Below are 17090 nucleotides of genomic sequence, written 5' to 3'. Positions count from 1 at the left end.
CCTACTTATGGTCTAGAGAAAGAGGTGGGGCAACATAACACACAATTCTAATTCATTTGGGTAAAGATTGCCATGGATGTCATATCACAATTTAGAATTTTTTTTTTATAGATGATAAGGATGAACAAAGTGTGGCATTTTGACTGGAGGGAGTTGCACTAGGAAACTTGTTTTGTATTACAAAACAAGACAATAACTCCAAATCACTGTGAAACCCAGAGTTAGGCATAATTCTGAATTCCTGTTCGTGTCCTATTGTCTTCTATAGTGGAGATGCTTTTCTGGTAAACAAGGTCAAATACGATGTCTAGGGTAAAGAATAAGGTGAGATAATTCATGTAAAAGGTAACCACGTCAGAATCTTACATACCCCTTATTAAAATTCTCTTTTTATGCCAGACTTCTACTCCTAAACTGTCTTCTGACCGTTAAAAAACAAAACCAAAAAACAACAAAAACCCTTGCTTGCTGTTAAATGATCTATGTTAAGTTTAATGCAGCTGTTCTTTCTTTACCCTTTTCCATTTTCGTTAACACGATCTCTTTTCAGAAAAGGCTGAGGAAGTTGGGAAAATGTAATGAAAAGAGCAGGTTCTTTGGAGTCCGGCAGAGTTGGATTGAGTATGGAGGACAGTCACTACTAGCACAGTTATTTTGGACAAGTAATTAAACTCTTAGCTTCCTCTTCTGTAAAATAAGAATAAATGGGAGATAATGTTTATATAAAGCGTGGAACACAGTGTCCCACAGTAGTAAGAGCTCAGGCATGCATGCTCAGTGGCTCAGTAGTGTCCCGCTTTGCAACCCCACAGACTGTATGTAGCCCGCCAGGCTTCTCTGTCCATGGAATTCCCCAGGCAAGAATACTGGAATGGGCTGCCATTTCCTTCTGCAGGGAACAGCTCGGGGAGGTTAGCTATTAAACGATTCTAAGAACTCGATGTCTTGAAGGTCTTCTCCCTCCTGCCGTCAAAGGAATTAAGTGTAATCGGTTAAACCCGAACGCGCACGTTCGGCGCCGATGTAGTTTGACCTCTCCGGGCCGCCGTCTGCGAGCATGCGTACATAAATGTGGCGGCACGTACGTGTCATGGCGAGCTCCAGCTAAAGTCGCTGCAGTTTCCGGCGAGTGGCGTGTAGGTTCTGTTACTTTTGGTTGGCTTGTTATTTCCCGACTGCTGGGTAAGGGTGATGGGTGGATCGGTGTGGGGCAGAGGTTGACCAGAGCTGCTTTTACGGCAGAGCCTTGTTCCCTCAGTTTCAGTCCTTCTCGTGGCCGTTCGCTGGTTTGTTTCGAAATTGAAAGAAAACTTACCAGCTGGGTTGGGAACATTGGGAAGCAGATAGCGTTGCCTGAAGTGAGGACCGGGACCTTGGCCTTAGGTGCTGCAGGACTGTTAGGAGTACTTAAGAGATCTCGTTGCTTACTGTAAAATTTAATTTCCTCCGTTCTCCCACTTTCTGCGTTAGTTCGTGGGACGGGATAAGGCTTTTACAGTTACCATGCTTTCACGAGGCTGCATCTCAATAAAAATTTAAACTGAAGTTGGTCTGAAGAGCAGGTGTCTTGATTTTTCACTTTTCTTTCTCGTTTACTGTTGAAACCTGTCACAACACGTGTCTTTCGGGTGTCGGGTGATATGGAAACCTACTTGTTTGCTCTGTTTTGTAGTATTCTTACTACTGGATCACGCTGACGTATTGTAGTGCCGGATAGAATTTATTACTAGGGCCATACGCTGGATCTCAGTCATAGCAAATGTAGCAGATGTCAACATACCTGTCCTAATCAGTAAGAAATTGGGAGTAGTACGGAACACCGTTAACCTTGCTCTATAAAACCACCTTTTATAGAGTGTAATCTCTTTTAGGCAATTTTAGAGGCCTTACTGTGGTTTTGTAAACTTGTTGCAACTTTCTTTTCTAAACAGTTTTTATTTTCCAGACTCATCTTTCAAGACGATTTAAGACTAATTGCAAATAATCAAGGTACTTGTTTATTTTAAAACTTTTATGTTGGGAGTGTTATTTACCCAATGTAATATGCAAAGAGGTAGCCTAATTTTAATTTGTTAGTGATTTTGTTGCCATCATTATATGGAAACACCAAGATCTCTATATCACTAAATCCAAGAAACATTTTCACTCATTTTACTCAAGCTTTCATCACTTGCCTTAAGCAGCACTGACCACGTCCACCTGTTTGACATACTGTCTTCATTTTCCTTCTGTGACCCTCTGATTTTTCTCATTTGGTGACTGCTTCTTGATCTCCATTGTAGGCGGTTTCTCTTCTGTTTGGTAGGTAAATTTGGAGTTCCTTAAGGCTTGGCCCATCACCTTTTCCAATTAGAAGAAATTCTATTCTTTTTCTCTCTGGGTGATCTAATCTACTTCTTCAGCAACACCAAGTTCTTTTTTATTTTAGCCATCTTAGTATGTGAGAGGGCTTCCCTGGTGGCTCAGATGGTAAAGCGTCTACTTGCCATGCGGGAGACCTGGGTTCGATCCCTGGGTCGGGAAGATCCCCTGGAGAAGGATATGGCCACCCACTCCAGTACTCTTGCCTTGAAAATTCCATGGACACAGGAGCCTCATAGGCTACAGTCCATGGAGTCGCAAAGAGTCGGACACGACTGAGCAACTTCGCTTTTAATGGTCTTCACTTTAAGTATGTGAGAAGTGTGTTGTGGTTTTGATTTATATTTCCTTGATAGCTAATGATGTTGGCATCTCATGTTACTGGCCCTTTGTATATCTTCTTTGGAGAAGATACATATTTGCAAATATGTATCTTCTTGATGGAGTTCTTTGAAGCATGAAAGTTTTAAGTCCAGTCTCTTTTCCTTTGTTTCTTGTTCTTTTGGTGTCATAAGAAAGACGTCATAAACACATACACCTATGATTTCTTGTAAGAGTTTTATAGTATTTCTTAAATTTAGGTCTGTAATCAATTTAATTTTTGTTTATGACGTGAAGTTGGAATCCAGCTTTATTCTTTGCATGTAGCCATCAAGTTGTTCCAACACTGTTTTTTGAAAGCATACTCTTCCTCATTGAATATTCTTGGCACCCTTTTAGAAAATCAGCTGACTAGGTGATGTGTTTTTGACAGGCATTCTAGATGATTTTTATGAAAACAAACAAACAAAAAAACAACTCCAGGACAGTGATTTTCAAACTGTAGTGCATGTCGAAATCACCTGGAGGGCTTGTTAAAGATTGCTGAGCTTTATTCCAAGTATCTGATTCAGTTGGTTTGGAGGGGGACCCAAGACTTCGTTTCTAGGAAGTTCTCTAGTGACACTTAATTGTGCTGGTGTGGGAGCCATACTATAAAAACTATGGGTGTAGGACTTTTGTTCCCAGCTGTGGCAGCACATGAGACTTACTGGAAAGTTTTAAAAAATATTGATGGCTAGGCTGAGTTCTAGAGATTGATTCAACTAGAGCAAGGCTCTAGTTGATAATTTTGTTGTTGATAATTTTCTATAGCTCCCCAGGTGACTATAATGAACATCAACTGAGAACCTTCCTAGGAGAACAGTGGTTCTCAGTGAGATGTATAGTGGAATCACCTAGACAGGTTTTACATAGCCACCCTTAAATTCCACTTTGGAGATTCTGATTCAGAATGGGGCTTCGGTGTTGGCTGTTATAAAAGCTCTCCTAATAAATCACCTGTGTAAATAGCCAGTACTCTATACTATTTGTCATCATTTTCCATGTCTCCTTTTTCACTTTCTGTTTTTCTTTCCTTTATCAAACTTGATTTTCTCTACCTTTGAGAGAGAACTTTATATAATTCATTCTGTAGCACTTAACTACTATCTTGCTTTCCTTCTATTCTCACACTTTCATTATTATTCACTTATTTAATATTTTCTGAAGGCTAACAATTCACTTTACCAGTTTGCTGGAAGTAAAAAGCTTGTTAATAGTGATAGGTGAGTTTATTCAGGTGTTTATTATATGCAGCCAGGTTTAGGAACCTCTGCGTTTTATATTTGTCTCTTTTGTTTAGAGTGAATTTCTAGAAATGGAATTGCTGGGCTAAAGGATATATGTGTGTCAAAGTTTGATACGTATTGCTAGATTGCCCTTCAGAAAGGGTTTGGCAGTTCTACCATGCTTTTAGCTAACAATTGGTTTTTTGTCAGTCTTTGTTATCAGTGGGGTAGATGGAAAATAATTTCTTGTTTAAGTTCATGCCCTTAGTGTGTTTGAGCATTCTTTCCTATGCTTAATGGCTATTTGACTTGCTTAAGTGTGTTGCCAGTTTTTCCTTTGCCCATTTTTTTTCTGGGATGATTTTCTTTCTTAGGGTCATCTCAGACTCTTGCATTGTTTGTGCTTTGCCAATGAAACAGAGTCATCTGGGGAGAGCTTGGTGTTGAGAGAGGGTCCAATTCTAGCTCTGTCAGTGGACAAATCTAAGTCCTTTGGACTTCTCCCATCTAGTGTAAGAATTTCCTTCTGTGTTATAGAAAGACTAGCTAAATTCAGCTTAAACAAGGATTTATTCATCCTTTCATTCAGCAGATATTCTGCACTTGCTGTGTGGTAGGCATTGTTATAAGTGTTGTAGATATAGTGGTGAAAAAGACAGGGTGCCTCTGTTCTGAAGCTTCCACTGTAGTGAGAAAGACACCAGCAGTTACATATATGGAGTCAGGTAAGTGTGATGAAGGGAAACGAAGCATAAAGTGGAGTTAGAGGCTGGTGAGAGTGTGTGGGATGCCTGATCAGTGTGTGGTTATTTTAGATAAGGTCGTTAGGAAAAGCCCTTTCCAAGGAGGTGTTATTTGAGTAAAGGAGTAGGCAGCAAGGCATCCAAATATCTGGGGATGATATTCCAGACAGAGGAAGAGCAAGTGTGAAGGCCCTGAGTCAGAAACTAGCTTGGTCTGCTTGGAGAATGTTGGAAAGGTTATTACAGTTGGGGCGGAGTGGGAGGTGGCAGAGGGACCATATTTTGTAGACTGGGTTGTGGACAGTTTAAAAAAAATTTCTTTTTTTTTTTTTTTGAGAAGCTGCCATGCGCTAGGTAGTTTAGGCACCACCTAGGATAAAGCAGTGAACAAAACACTCAAAAACCTTCCCACCCCCAGAGTATATATCCTAGTAGAAAGAGAGGGTAATAAGATGATGAAGATACTGTTGTGGAGGAAGAAATTTTCCTTTACAGTTCTCAAACAAAAGTGTAGTAGCATGCGGCATGTAAACATGAGCTTCCCTAGTGACTCGGGGGGTAAATGATCTGCCTGTAATGTGGGAGACCTGGGTTTGATCCCTGGGTTGGGAAGATTCCTTAGAGAAGAGAATGGCTACCCGTTCCAGTATTCTGGCTTGGAGAAGAATGAGTGGATATCTACTCCTCTCCTCCATGGACAGAGGAGCCTGGCAGGCTATAGTCCATGGAATTGCAAAGAGTGGGACATGACTGAGCAACTCACACTTTCACATACATGGGACAGACCCAGGGAAACTGAGTAACTTGCCAAAATGCCTGAAACTTACCTTAAATATTGTCTTCAGCTAAAGACAAAAGATCTTGGGGGTAGTGGTTTGGGACCTCAAAGCGGAGGAAGGCAGTTGCCATGAGATGGAAAAGCAAATGTTTGGTAACAGTTTTAACAGACAGACTTTGCCTGGTTCCTCCCCCTCTGTGCGCATAGTTCATACTATAGTTATCCATGGGGATCGCCTCCCTTCCTGAAACATGTCTTCTCTTTACATTCTTTTAGCAGTTAGAAGGAAGGTCAAAGTTTCTTCTTGGCCTTGATTTGTCTTCAGCTCAAAATAATCCACATGGCAAAGAGACATTTTCGGGTGGCAGGTTTGTTCCTCTGTAGTATCTAAGCACATGGGGAGGTGCTGTGGCACGAAAGCAAGGCTGGGGGGAGGGGGACAGGAGGTGTGTGTACATGGCGAGGTGGGGGTTGTTCAGAAAGACCTCACTGGTGACATTTGGACAGAGTTCCAAAGGGCTTGAAGGCATTCCAGGCTTGACCAAGACCTTGAGATGAGTGTGTGCCTGGTGGGTATGAACTAGCCAGAGAGCCCATGTGTCTGAGTGGAGTTGAAACTGTGCACCTCAGATGGGACTTGAATCCACAGGCTGGGACCCAAACCTTGCCAGAACCCAGACTGGGACTTGAACCCACAATCTTTTTGAACCCACAATCTTTTAATCGAGATCACACACGTGGTCTCAGGGCTTCCCCAGTAGCTCAGACAGTAAAGAATCTGTCTGCAGTGCAGGAGATCTGGGTTTGATCCCTGGATTGGAAAGATCCCCTGGAGAAGGGAATGGCAACCCACTCCAGTACTCTGGCCTGGAGAACATGGACAGAGGAGCCTGGTGGGCTACAGTCCATAGAGTTGCAAAGAGTTGGACACAACCAAGCGACTAGCACATAACACATACCTGGTCTCAGGACTTAATGAAGCTCACGTTCTTCTTATCAAAAGAATTCAGTGAGAGACAAAGTAATAGGTAAGAAATGGGTTTATTTAGAGAGAAACACGCTCCACAGAATGTGGGCCTTATCAGAAGGTGAGAGGCCCCAAAATATGGCGTGGTTAGTGTTTATGTCTAGGTAATTTCATAGGCTAATTTCATGGGCTTCCCTTGTAGCTCAGTTGGTAAAGAATCTGCCTGTAATGAAGATCTGTGTTTGATTGCTGAGTTGGGAAGATCCCCTGGAGAAGGAAATGGCAACCCACTCCAGTATTCTTGCCTGGGAAATCCATGCACAGAGGAACCTGGCAGGCTATAGTCCATGGAGTTGCAAGAGTTGGACACAACTTAGCCACTAAACCAGCAGTCTCTAATTTCATAGGCTAATGAGCAAGAGGATTATTCCACTTATTTTGGGGAAGGGATGGGGATTTCCAGGAATTGGACTACTCTTCAGCCTTTCACGGTCAGCTCTGAGCTGCCGTGCGGTGGCTGTGTTACTTTAGTGTGCTGATGTAGTACAATGAGCGTACAAGGCTCAGGGCCCACTAGAAGTCGAGTCTTCTGCTACCTTGGACCTAGTTGGTTCTTACCAGTGTGTCATGTCCTGTGGCTAAGAATTGTGGAATCTTCCTGGACAAGGGATTGAACCCATGTCTCCTGTATCGGCAGGTGGATTCTGGATTCTTTACTACTGAACTACCAGGGAAGCCCCTGTCCTTGTAAAACTTAGTGCTTTTAACTCTGGGCTTTTTACTCTGATAGAATACCAATGGAAGGTTTTGATCAGAAACCTGAGATGAACTCAGGTTTTAGATGGATCCCTGGCTTATTGTGCAGCAAGGTTCCTTTGGGAATTGAGGGTAGAAATAGGTGACTATGACAGTAATCCAGGCAAGAGTTAATGTTGGGACCAAGAATATAACAGAGGGTATGGTCAGAAATGGTTAGATTCTGAATATATTTGGAAGCTCAAGCCAATGGGATTTTGGTGATGTATTGGACTTAGGGTGAAGGAAAGAGGAGTCAGGGATGATTCCGGGATTTTGGGCCTGAGAGGTTAGAAGGTTGGTATTGCTTTTCAGTGAGATGGAGAAAGTCGTGGGGGAATCTGTGTGATCCTCCTGGCTGCAGGTGGGGTCAGCTGGGGAGAGAATTAGGAGTTCTGTTCTTGATTTTAAGTTTGAAGTAACTCTTAGCCATTCAAGCAGGGTGTTAAGTAGGCAGTTGGATGGACATCTGAGTCTGAAGTTCAAGGGAGGCCTGGGGCTGGTTATATAAGCATATATAGTTAGTATTTCAAGGCCACGAGGCTGGATGAGATCACCTAGGATGCGCCTGTAACTAAAGAAGAGAAGACATCCTGTAACGGAGCCTTGGGGGTGTTCTGACCTTGAGAAGTTGGAGAGATGAGGAACGGGCAATGGAAACTTGGGGAGTGGCTAATGCAGGAGGGGGAGAACTCGGCGTGTGGGATCCCGAAAGCCAGGGAAGAAGATATCTTGAGGGAATGAAGGGTCAGTAGTGTCAAGTGCCGCCGGCAGGATCACATGAGGTGGCTGAGAGTTGACTGCTCTGTAGATTGCTGGAGTCACTGAAATCAGGTCGGCAGTTTTGGGATGGTGGGGGTGAAAGCCTGGCATATGAGGGACTGGGAGGGGGAAACTAGAGACAGTTCTTGCAAGGAGTTTTAAAGCATAGAAATGTGATGGAGACAGTAGGTAGAGGAAGTGAGGCCTCGATAAGGTTTTTGTTTTTTAAATGGGAGAAATAAGAGTACCCACAGACAGTTAGTGATTAGGTAGGGAGGAGCATGACTAGAATTCTGTGCTCCAGCAGGTTAGAATAGCAGGTTGCTGTTAGAGGGGTGGGTAGTTCTAGTAACAGGTTGGTACGTGGGCGAAGAACCATTTCCTATTAAGAGAATGCAGTCTTCTGTCTGCGGAATGTGGGAGGGGATCTGAGGGTGGGCTTCACTCAGGCCTCCTGTTTTCAGTACCATCTATAGCCTCATGAAGAGGCAATCCATGAGAAATTAATTTTCAGGAAGTTTCTAAGATCAGTGAGTTTGTTTCTTTACTGTAGTTCTTCGCAGTCCTTGCTCTCGTAGTATACACATACATGCATGCACACACATACTGGGAGTCTGAGAGAGGCAGAATTTTCCAAATTTATTTGACCACAGAACTAGTTTTTCACTGATAGTTCATAGAACCAGTTTGGGAGACACTTAGTTCATTTCACCTTCCCTAGTGTGCTGAGTCAGCCAGGGCTCTTGTTGGCAAGAGCAGAAAGCCCAGCTCAAATGAATTTAAGCCTCAGGGAATTCCTGAGCTCACATGAATGGGCAGAGCAGGGCTATGTCTGGCTTCAGGCATTGGTTGGATCCAGCTGCTCAAGTATCTCATCTCTCCAGCTCTTATAAGACTTCCTGCCTTGGGTAGTCTTCTGCTTTGTGGCAGGCAGGATGGCCCCCCGGTAGCCTCAAGTTGACATCCTCCTAACTGAGCCACTTCAGTGAAAGAGAAGTTAGCACTGGCATGGAAGTCCTCATGGTGACTGTGACTGACTGGGCTTGTTAGGTCCAACTCTGAGCCGGTCTTTATGGCTCAGGGTGAATTACTCTGGCAGGCATGGGTCACGTGTGCCATTGCTGCGCCTGGGGAGGGAGGAGGCCTGTAATTGACAGGTGGTATGCATGCTGCGATTCATGGGGTCGCAAAGAGTCAGACATGACTGAGCGACTGAACTGAACTGATGCATGCTGTGGTGTGTTACAGATTTGTAGTGATATCTCATTGTGGTTTGTATTTCTCTGATTGCTGGTAATGTTAAATCTCTTTTCATGTACTTTATATCCCACTCAGTAAGATTTGTCTGATTTATCCGATGTTTCTTGTTTTTCAGTATCTCTTGTATTTTCTGTAAAGTTGAAGTTAAAATCTAAAGGCTTTATTAGATTTAAGTTTGGCAAGAATATTTCATAGGTGATATGTTAAACAGATGTTCTGAGGACTCATGCCTGTATCATTTATAACTTGTTTATACGATAGAGAAGATGCCTTCTGCATCCTGTGATACGTTCCTGGATGACATAGAAGATATTGTGTCACAAGAAGATTCAAAGCCACAAGATAGGCATTTTTCGAGAAAGCACGTTGTTCCAAAGGTGCGAAGGCGAAATACCCAAAAATATTTGCAAGAGGAAAACCGTCCACCAAGCGATAGGTAAGCTTTTTTTGAAATTATATTCCGTATCGTACCATGGGAGAGGCTGACACTACTGTATGTGATATACATAATGTATCTTTTAAAAGAATCTTTGAAGTTTTGAAAGGAAATATGTAGGGTTTTTAAAATTTGAATGGTTATATTTAGCAAAGTCATTAATTAAAGATGTCAAATTGCATATTGGCCTAGGGCAGTATTTGGCACAAAGATAGATCACCCTGCCTCCCACCCTCCTTCGACCAGATCTCTTTGATATCATTGTGGTTGGTATGTTCTTGTTACTTCCACATTAAAATTTTTATTGGAATTTATGATTCTTAGGAGATAGTGGTGGGAGATAGTGGTGGTTTGGGCATGTGGTTTTTCTTAGCAAATTTAAAGTACTTATGAATCAACTAAAGGCTTTGACACAAATTCTTGTGCTGTGTGTACTATTAGGTATCTAGTGAAATTCTAATACAACCTAGCCAGAAAGGATTATGCAGTTATATAGTTTTAATATGCTTATATTTGTATATCTAGTAAACTTGAAAACTTTGATGCATTTGATTTATTTGGAACAGAGTCATAAAGTCTATGAATTTAAATTTGCTTAATACTTGAAATTTATTAACTTTTTCTTGACCATATGATTAAAGGTAATGTCTACTTAGTTGTTAATTATTTAGGGCAATCCAAGTTGAAAGTCCTTTTATTCCCTTTCTAAAAATTACATTTTTTAGAACTCTTTGTATATGCGGAATACTTTTAATAGTGCTGTAGGGTGACAGATTTTCATTTTGATTGAGTTATTTATATCTAAGTTATGAAGATTTGATTAGTATATAGTGGTCTTCAGATGTGTTTAGGTTTTCTTTATTTGCTTTTGCTGCTAGAACCATTTTCTGTGCTATTGTTATTTGTTTGTACCTTTCCAGGAATTGAACTTAGTGGTAGTATTTAGTAGTATTGAACTTAAAATACAACTTGGAGAAAAGATATTCTTTACATAGAAAGATAGTCTTAGAATGTTATACTGTTATTTTATCTTGATTTTAGACTTTTGGTATAACAGCAGATTAAGTTGGTACATTTAATGAATAGCTTATAAATAGAATGCAGGGAGTGTTTTTGCATAATATTCTCAGAAATTAACTTGTGCTTTTTATTAAAAAAAATCCCTTAATGAGGCTTATTTTTAAAAATTGATTAACAGCACTATTCCAGGCATACAGAAAATTTGGATACGAACTTGGGGTTGTTCTCATAATAATTCAGATGGAGAATACATGGCTGGACAACTGGCTGCTTATGGATACAAAATTACAGGTAATGAGATACGTAATGTGTTTTATTGATTACATTTTTTAAAGCCAAGGTTTTTAGAGGTATAAGTTCTAGCTTCAGCAACTAAAGGATAATTTAGCATGACAATGATTTTAAGAGAAAATAAAATGCTAATATGTTGTCTAGACTCTTGAGCAATGTGGCTTTGAGCTGTGTGCCACACTCATCTGGGGACCTTTTCCAGTGCAGATGCTACTGGACTAACAGTCTGGGGCTGGTTGAGTCCTGGGATGTGGAGCTCTCCAATAGTGGAGCCAGGTGTGGCACTTGGGGATATGTGGGGTGATATCGGCTGCAGGTCTGGGAACCAGTCCCCTGGAAGTGCTGAGGGATGACTATATATCTCATTTAAAAAAAGAAAAATAAAAACTCCTCATTTTGAAATAAGTTTGAACTGACAGAAAAGTGGCAAAATTACGTTTCTGTATGCCTTTTATATCTTATGTAGTTATGGTATAATTCACTGGGAAGTGAGCAATCTGCCAGTTTCTCAATTTTTTTCTAATTTTTTATGACCTTGACGCTTCTGAAAGAGAATCATTTTGTAGAATGCCCATCATCTTAGGTTTGTCTGATAGTTTCTCCTGGTTAGAATAAAGTAATTAATGCATTTCTGGCAAGAGGAACATACAAGTGGTATTGTATCTTTCTCAGCTCAGCGCGTCAGGGGCTTCATGATGTTGGTACACTAACCCTTATCTGCCAGATTTCTCTTCTGAGTTATTTTTCTCACTGTCACCGATAAGTATCCTGTGTTTCCTCAACCATTTGCATACTAATTTTAGTATTCGATAATTTTAGTATCTGTTGGTGGATCTCGTCTGCAACTGTTGTTACTGTGATAGTTGCGCAGTGGTGGTTTTCTGTTTTCTTTCCTCCCACATTTAATAGTTTGGATTCTTCTGAGCCTCTGGAGAAGGAAATGGAAACCCACTCCAGTATTCTTGCCTGGAGAATCCCATGGAAGGGGAGGCCTGGTGGGCTACAGTCCAGGAGGTCCATGGGGTCACAAAGAGTTGGACACAACTGGGCGACCGAGCATACACACATCCTTCTGTGAGGAAGCGCTGTCCTTTTGCCACCATGCTACTTGTTTTTATCAGTATGGGCTCACGGATATTTACTCTACAGGTTATAGTTCGCTGCTGTCATGTCGTTGCTTGCATTGTTCTAGCTTTGGCCACAGGACCTCATCAGGCTGGCGCCTGTGTATTTCAGACATGCCCCCCCTTGCTTTCTGATCACTTCTTATTTTCTGGCACCACAGGAGGTTCTAGTCTTGTATTTCCCTTTCCCAGCCTCAGAAGCAACCACTTTTTCGAGGAATCCTGACCCTTTTCATTAGGAGACTAGTGTTTAGAACCGGACCAAAGACCCGGGCACTAGGTGTGCTCTTTGCCACCATGAAGTATCAGTGCTTCTAGGTCCTCTCCGCAGACAGAGTTAGGAAATACGTAGATATACTGACTGGCGCACACACATCTCTATTTCTGTCGTATGTGTATTAGATGGGAACTTAGTTTGAGTGCTTTGTGACAGGCAGTGGCCCAATGCTTTATTTGTGTTATCTTACTTGTGCCCTGCTCAGTTGTGTCCAACTCTTTGTGACCCCAGGTACTGTAGCCCTCCAGGTTCCTCTGTCCATGGGCATGGACAGAGACAAGAATACTGGAGTGGGTTGCCATTCCTTCTCCAGGAGACCTGCCTGGCCCAGGAATCAAACCTGAATCTCCTGCATTACTCCAAAACACTGCTTTTGACCACTAGTCTATATCGCATAGCAACTTGCTTTTGCATGTGAAATTGGCTGGTCCCAGGTTCGATGCACATGTTAGGAGTAGGGAAGATTGGAAAGGTAACTCCTTTCATAGCTTTGTTTCCTTCAATAAGTAAATGCTCAAATGTCATTAATTTTGTTTTTGATACCATTTTTTAGAGAGCGAAATCAGTCTTATGTAAAAAAATCCACCTAAAATCTGCTTTTAGAATCACTTCTCTGTGTTCATTAGTAATTTTTATATAATTTAGCCTAGACTTGTCTAATACATTCTGATGGTACATTTGAAAATGAAAGAAATCACTTTAAAGGTAGTTTCCTGAAACATTAAAAAAAATTCAAAGTTTGATTTATCCTGTGTGTGTGTGTGTGTTAGTTGCTTAGTCGTGTTTGTCTCTGCGACCCCATGGATTGTAGCCCACCAGGCTCCTCTGTCCGTGAGATTCTCCAGGCAAGAATACTAGAGTGGGTTGCCATTATCCTATATGATATTAAATATCTAACATATTTTAATGTTTTTGTCTATTAGCATTAAAAAAAATCTTATAACAGTACTCTTCTATGTAAAGTAATAGTCTTAACGTGTTTACACAAGAATGTTAAGCTTTGTTATGTACACCTAATTTTGGTTTCTCATTTGGGAATACCAAAAAGGGAATTAAGGAACCAATCACTTGAATATGAAATTTATTTTTCTTAATGTGGTTTATTTTATATGCCTGTGTAACTGATACATATTTGTATTAATTTTACATGTTGTTGATTTTACTCACTTCAGAAATTTGTAATTGGTTTCAGTTTAGTCTGGCTTGCATGCAGTAGACACTAGGACCACTTTTCATGCTTGTCTAGATGCTGTAGGCCCAGAAAATATAAGCATTATCTTCAGTAGGACATTTAATAAGGAAATCTCTACAGGAAATCTCTCATTTAAGTTAGATATATGAATGATTTCTGGATGCCTATGCCAGTGGCCTCTTTTGTTATTGTGAAATAATGGGAGTTTATAAAAAATATTATTTAATAGCTTATAATTAATCAAATGTAGACCTAAAATGGGCTTCCCTGGTAGCTCAGCTGGTAAAAAATCCACCTGCAATGCAGGAGATTGCGTTTTGATTCCTGTGTTGGGAAGATCCCCTGGAGAAGGGCATAATAACCCACTCCAGTATTCTTGCCTGGAGAATCCCATGGTCTGAGGAGCCTGGCGGGCTAAACTCCATGGGGTCACAAAGAGTTGGACATGACTGAGCATCGAAGCACAGCACATACCTAAAATATTTTCATTTAACTCTGTAATTGATAAGAATGAGGTATAAAATAGTTTATGTATAATGTTCACAGAGGTTATTGAAAACAGGATACAGAGAAATTCAGAATTCTCAGTTACCAGTGGTGGATATTTTTACTATTTGAGGAGAGTGGACATTTTTTACTATTTGAGGAAAGAAGAGAGATTATGTCAGTAAATACTTGAAATTGTTGCTTTTGTATAAATCTAGGAATATAATTTGGAGAAGGCAATGGCACCCCACTTCAGTACTCTTGCCTGGAAAATCCCATGGGCGGAGGAGCCTGGTGGGCTGCAGTCCATGGGGTCGCTAAGAGTCAGACACGACTGAGCGACTTCACTTTCACTTTTCACTTCCATGCACTAGAGAAGGACATGGCAACCCACTCCAGTGTTCTTGCCTGGAGAATCCCATGGGCAGAGGATCCTGGTGGGCTGCTGTCTATGGGGTCGCGCAGAGTTGGACATGACTGAAGCGACTTAGCAGCAGCAGCAGCAGGAATATAATTACTCCATTGTAACACTGCACAGAGGCTTGCTCAGAGTAGTAAGTGCTTATTTGGTGACTCTTTCAAACCCTTTTTATTTTGAGGAGAAGGTGATTTAAACCTTAGAAAATAATTCCTGCTTGCCTTTCATTTCATTTTCTGCCCTGCTGAGGGAAAAATGATGTCATTCCCCAAAACTCGGACACCTGTTTGCATGATATAATTAAATTAGTATCATGGAAAGCAGTCAAACTGTCCTGGTAGGTACAGTGGCTTTTAAAAGAAGTATGATTTGAACACATACATTTCATGAGTGTGTTCTTCAAGTGAGTGATTTCTTATAGACTAAGTAGAAATGCACTCCCCCCCTCACCATAGTGCTTCCTTTGGTTATTGGTTTTGGATTATTTCTTTTGGAAAGTTGGTAAATTATTTTCAGTTCCTCTTGCTTCAGTGCAGCTCAGTTGCTCGGTTGTGTTAGACTCTGTGACCGCATGGATTGCAGCACATCAGGCCTCCCTGTCCATCACCAACTCCTGGAGTTTACCCAAACTCATATTCATTGAGTCGGTGATGCCATCCAACCATCTCATCCTCTGTTTTCCCTTCTCCTCCTGCCCTCAATCTTTCTCAGCCCTCAGTCTTTCTCAGCATCAGGGTCTTTTCCAGTGAGTCAGCTCTTCGCATCAGGTGGCCAAAGTATTGGAGTTTCAGCTTCAACATCAGTCCTTCCAATGAATATTCAGGACTGATCTCCTTTAGAATGGACTGGTTGGATCTCCTTGCAGTCCAAGGGACTCTCAAGAGTCTCCTCCAACACCACAGTTCAAAAGCGTCAATTCTTTTGCACTCAACTTTCTTTGTAGTCCAACTTTCACATCCATACATGACTACTGGAAAAACCATAGCCTTGACTAGACGGACCTTTGTTGGCAAGGTAATATCTCTACTTTTAATGTGCTGTCTAGTTTGGTCATAACTTTCCTTCCAAGGAGTAAGCGTCTTTTAATTCTATAACATTTTAAGGGCGATCTAGTATGGACATTTAATAATATTAATGGCTTTAATGATTAGAGTAGTTGCTTTTTGCTGTCCTTCATTTTGAAATTTCTTCTCTTGTATGTACTAGTCTCTTCTATGTGATCCTTATTAGAAGCCATTTTTCTCCTGGACTGGTGGGTGAGAGGGATTATACCATTGGACTCCATGCTGCAGGAACGTGCACAGCTTATTAACTTCTGTTCTGAGTGAGAAGTTGGGAGTTGCTGTTTAGTTATAGACAGCAGTGTCGGCTGAGAGCTTCCTGGTCCATTCCTACCTCCTTAATTATGAAGTCATTTTCCATCTTCTTGACTTTTCCAGTGCAATTTTCTAGTGCAATTCAGTGAAAGAATCATCAGGCATCTTAATGCAGAGCTTTTAGCTTGCCTTCCATGGACCTCTGTAATTTAGACTTCTTGCCCCTTCACCATCGCCACAGTTATTTACGTGTGGGTAGCAACTCACTCCAGTACTCTTGCCTGGAAAATCCCATGGACAGAGGAGCCCCTTAGGCTGCAGTCCCTGGGGTCGCTGTGAGTCGGACACGACTGAGCGGCTTCGTTTTCACTTTTCACTTTCATGCATTGGAGAAAGAAATGGCAACGCACTCCATTGTTCTTGCCTGGAGAATTCCAGGGACGGGGGAGCCTGGTGGGCTGCCGTCTATGGGTCACATAGAGTTGGACATGACCGAAGCGACTCAGCAGCAGCAGCAGTGTCTTACAGTTTGTAAAATGCATTCATATCTAATTGCTAGTTTTATGTAGCTTTGGGATAAAGACAGAACAAAGACTGTTGACCTAGGCTTTGAAAAAGATATTTAAAAATATCCTGACATATAGGTTGCTGACTTAAATTATATATATTAGTCATTAATGTTTATAATGAAGGTTTTAGTTATGTGCTGAGTAGAACATTTTCTTAATGTAATACAGAATTTCCTTGCAGAAACTCTTTATTGTGTAGCCAGAGATGGTGCTTTTATCTGAAGGTTTTGAAGTCTGTCTGGAATTACAGTGAAAGTAAATTTCACTGTGATCATTTGCAGAGTGCTTGTAATGCAGAGGGATCTGCAGCTTATACATTGTTGAATCTTAGCGTTATTTTAAAGCCCAGAAGTTAAACATAGAAAGGATTATATAAAGGGAAACAAAGCCTTCCCTCCACTAAAATAGAAGCTATATCTGATCTGTAAAACGTCCTCATGTGGGCATTTCAGGCTAATTCTATAAGCTTTTACTTTTTATATATATCTTATGTTCTAGAAAACTATACTCTTATTTAAAAGTACTTTCTTTTAAGTAAGAAAGTATTTTTAAGAAAATACTTTTTACTAACTTCCCAGTAATTTACTTTCATTTTCTCTCCCTGGTTATTGTGGAAATGCTATATTAGGTGCTTTTCATGTAATCTTGTAAGAATATTCTTCATAAGTCATAATATTTTTATGGTTACTTTTTGCCACTATTAAAT

At 41.0% G+C, this 17090-nt stretch overlaps 1 protein-coding gene across 4 annotated transcripts in view; it reads left to right on the top strand.

The window, feature by feature from the left end:
• The first annotated feature begins 1020 nt into the window (after window positions 1–1020).
• CDKAL1 (CDK5 regulatory subunit associated protein 1 like 1) overlaps window positions 1021–17090 on the top strand; it is a 608618-nt gene continuing 592548 nt past the window's right edge. Inside the window, exons 1-4 of one of the 4 annotated variants that reach the window (XM_069562791.1) lie at window positions 1021–1136; window positions 1946–1989; window positions 9517–9691; window positions 10890–11002. In XM_069562791.1, coding sequence (XP_069418892.1) covers window positions 9522–9691; window positions 10890–11002 — 283 coding nt within the window. In that variant the 5' untranslated portion in view covers window positions 1021–1136; window positions 1946–1989; window positions 9517–9521. Of the gene's footprint in view, window positions 1183–1931; window positions 1990–9516; window positions 9692–10889; window positions 11003–17090 lie in introns of all 4 variants that reach the window. The other 3 variants (XM_069562793.1, XM_069562794.1, XM_069562792.1) reach the window with 3 other exon arrangements.

This window comes from Ovis canadensis, chromosome 20, assembly GCF_042477335.2.
Source record: "Ovis canadensis isolate MfBH-ARS-UI-01 breed Bighorn chromosome 20, ARS-UI_OviCan_v2, whole genome shotgun sequence".
In the NCBI taxonomy this organism is placed as follows: Eukaryota; Metazoa; Chordata; class Mammalia; order Artiodactyla; family Bovidae; genus Ovis; species Ovis canadensis.
Note: the sequence above shows the minus strand (reverse complement) of the source record. Positions and strands in the feature narration are given on the sequence as shown.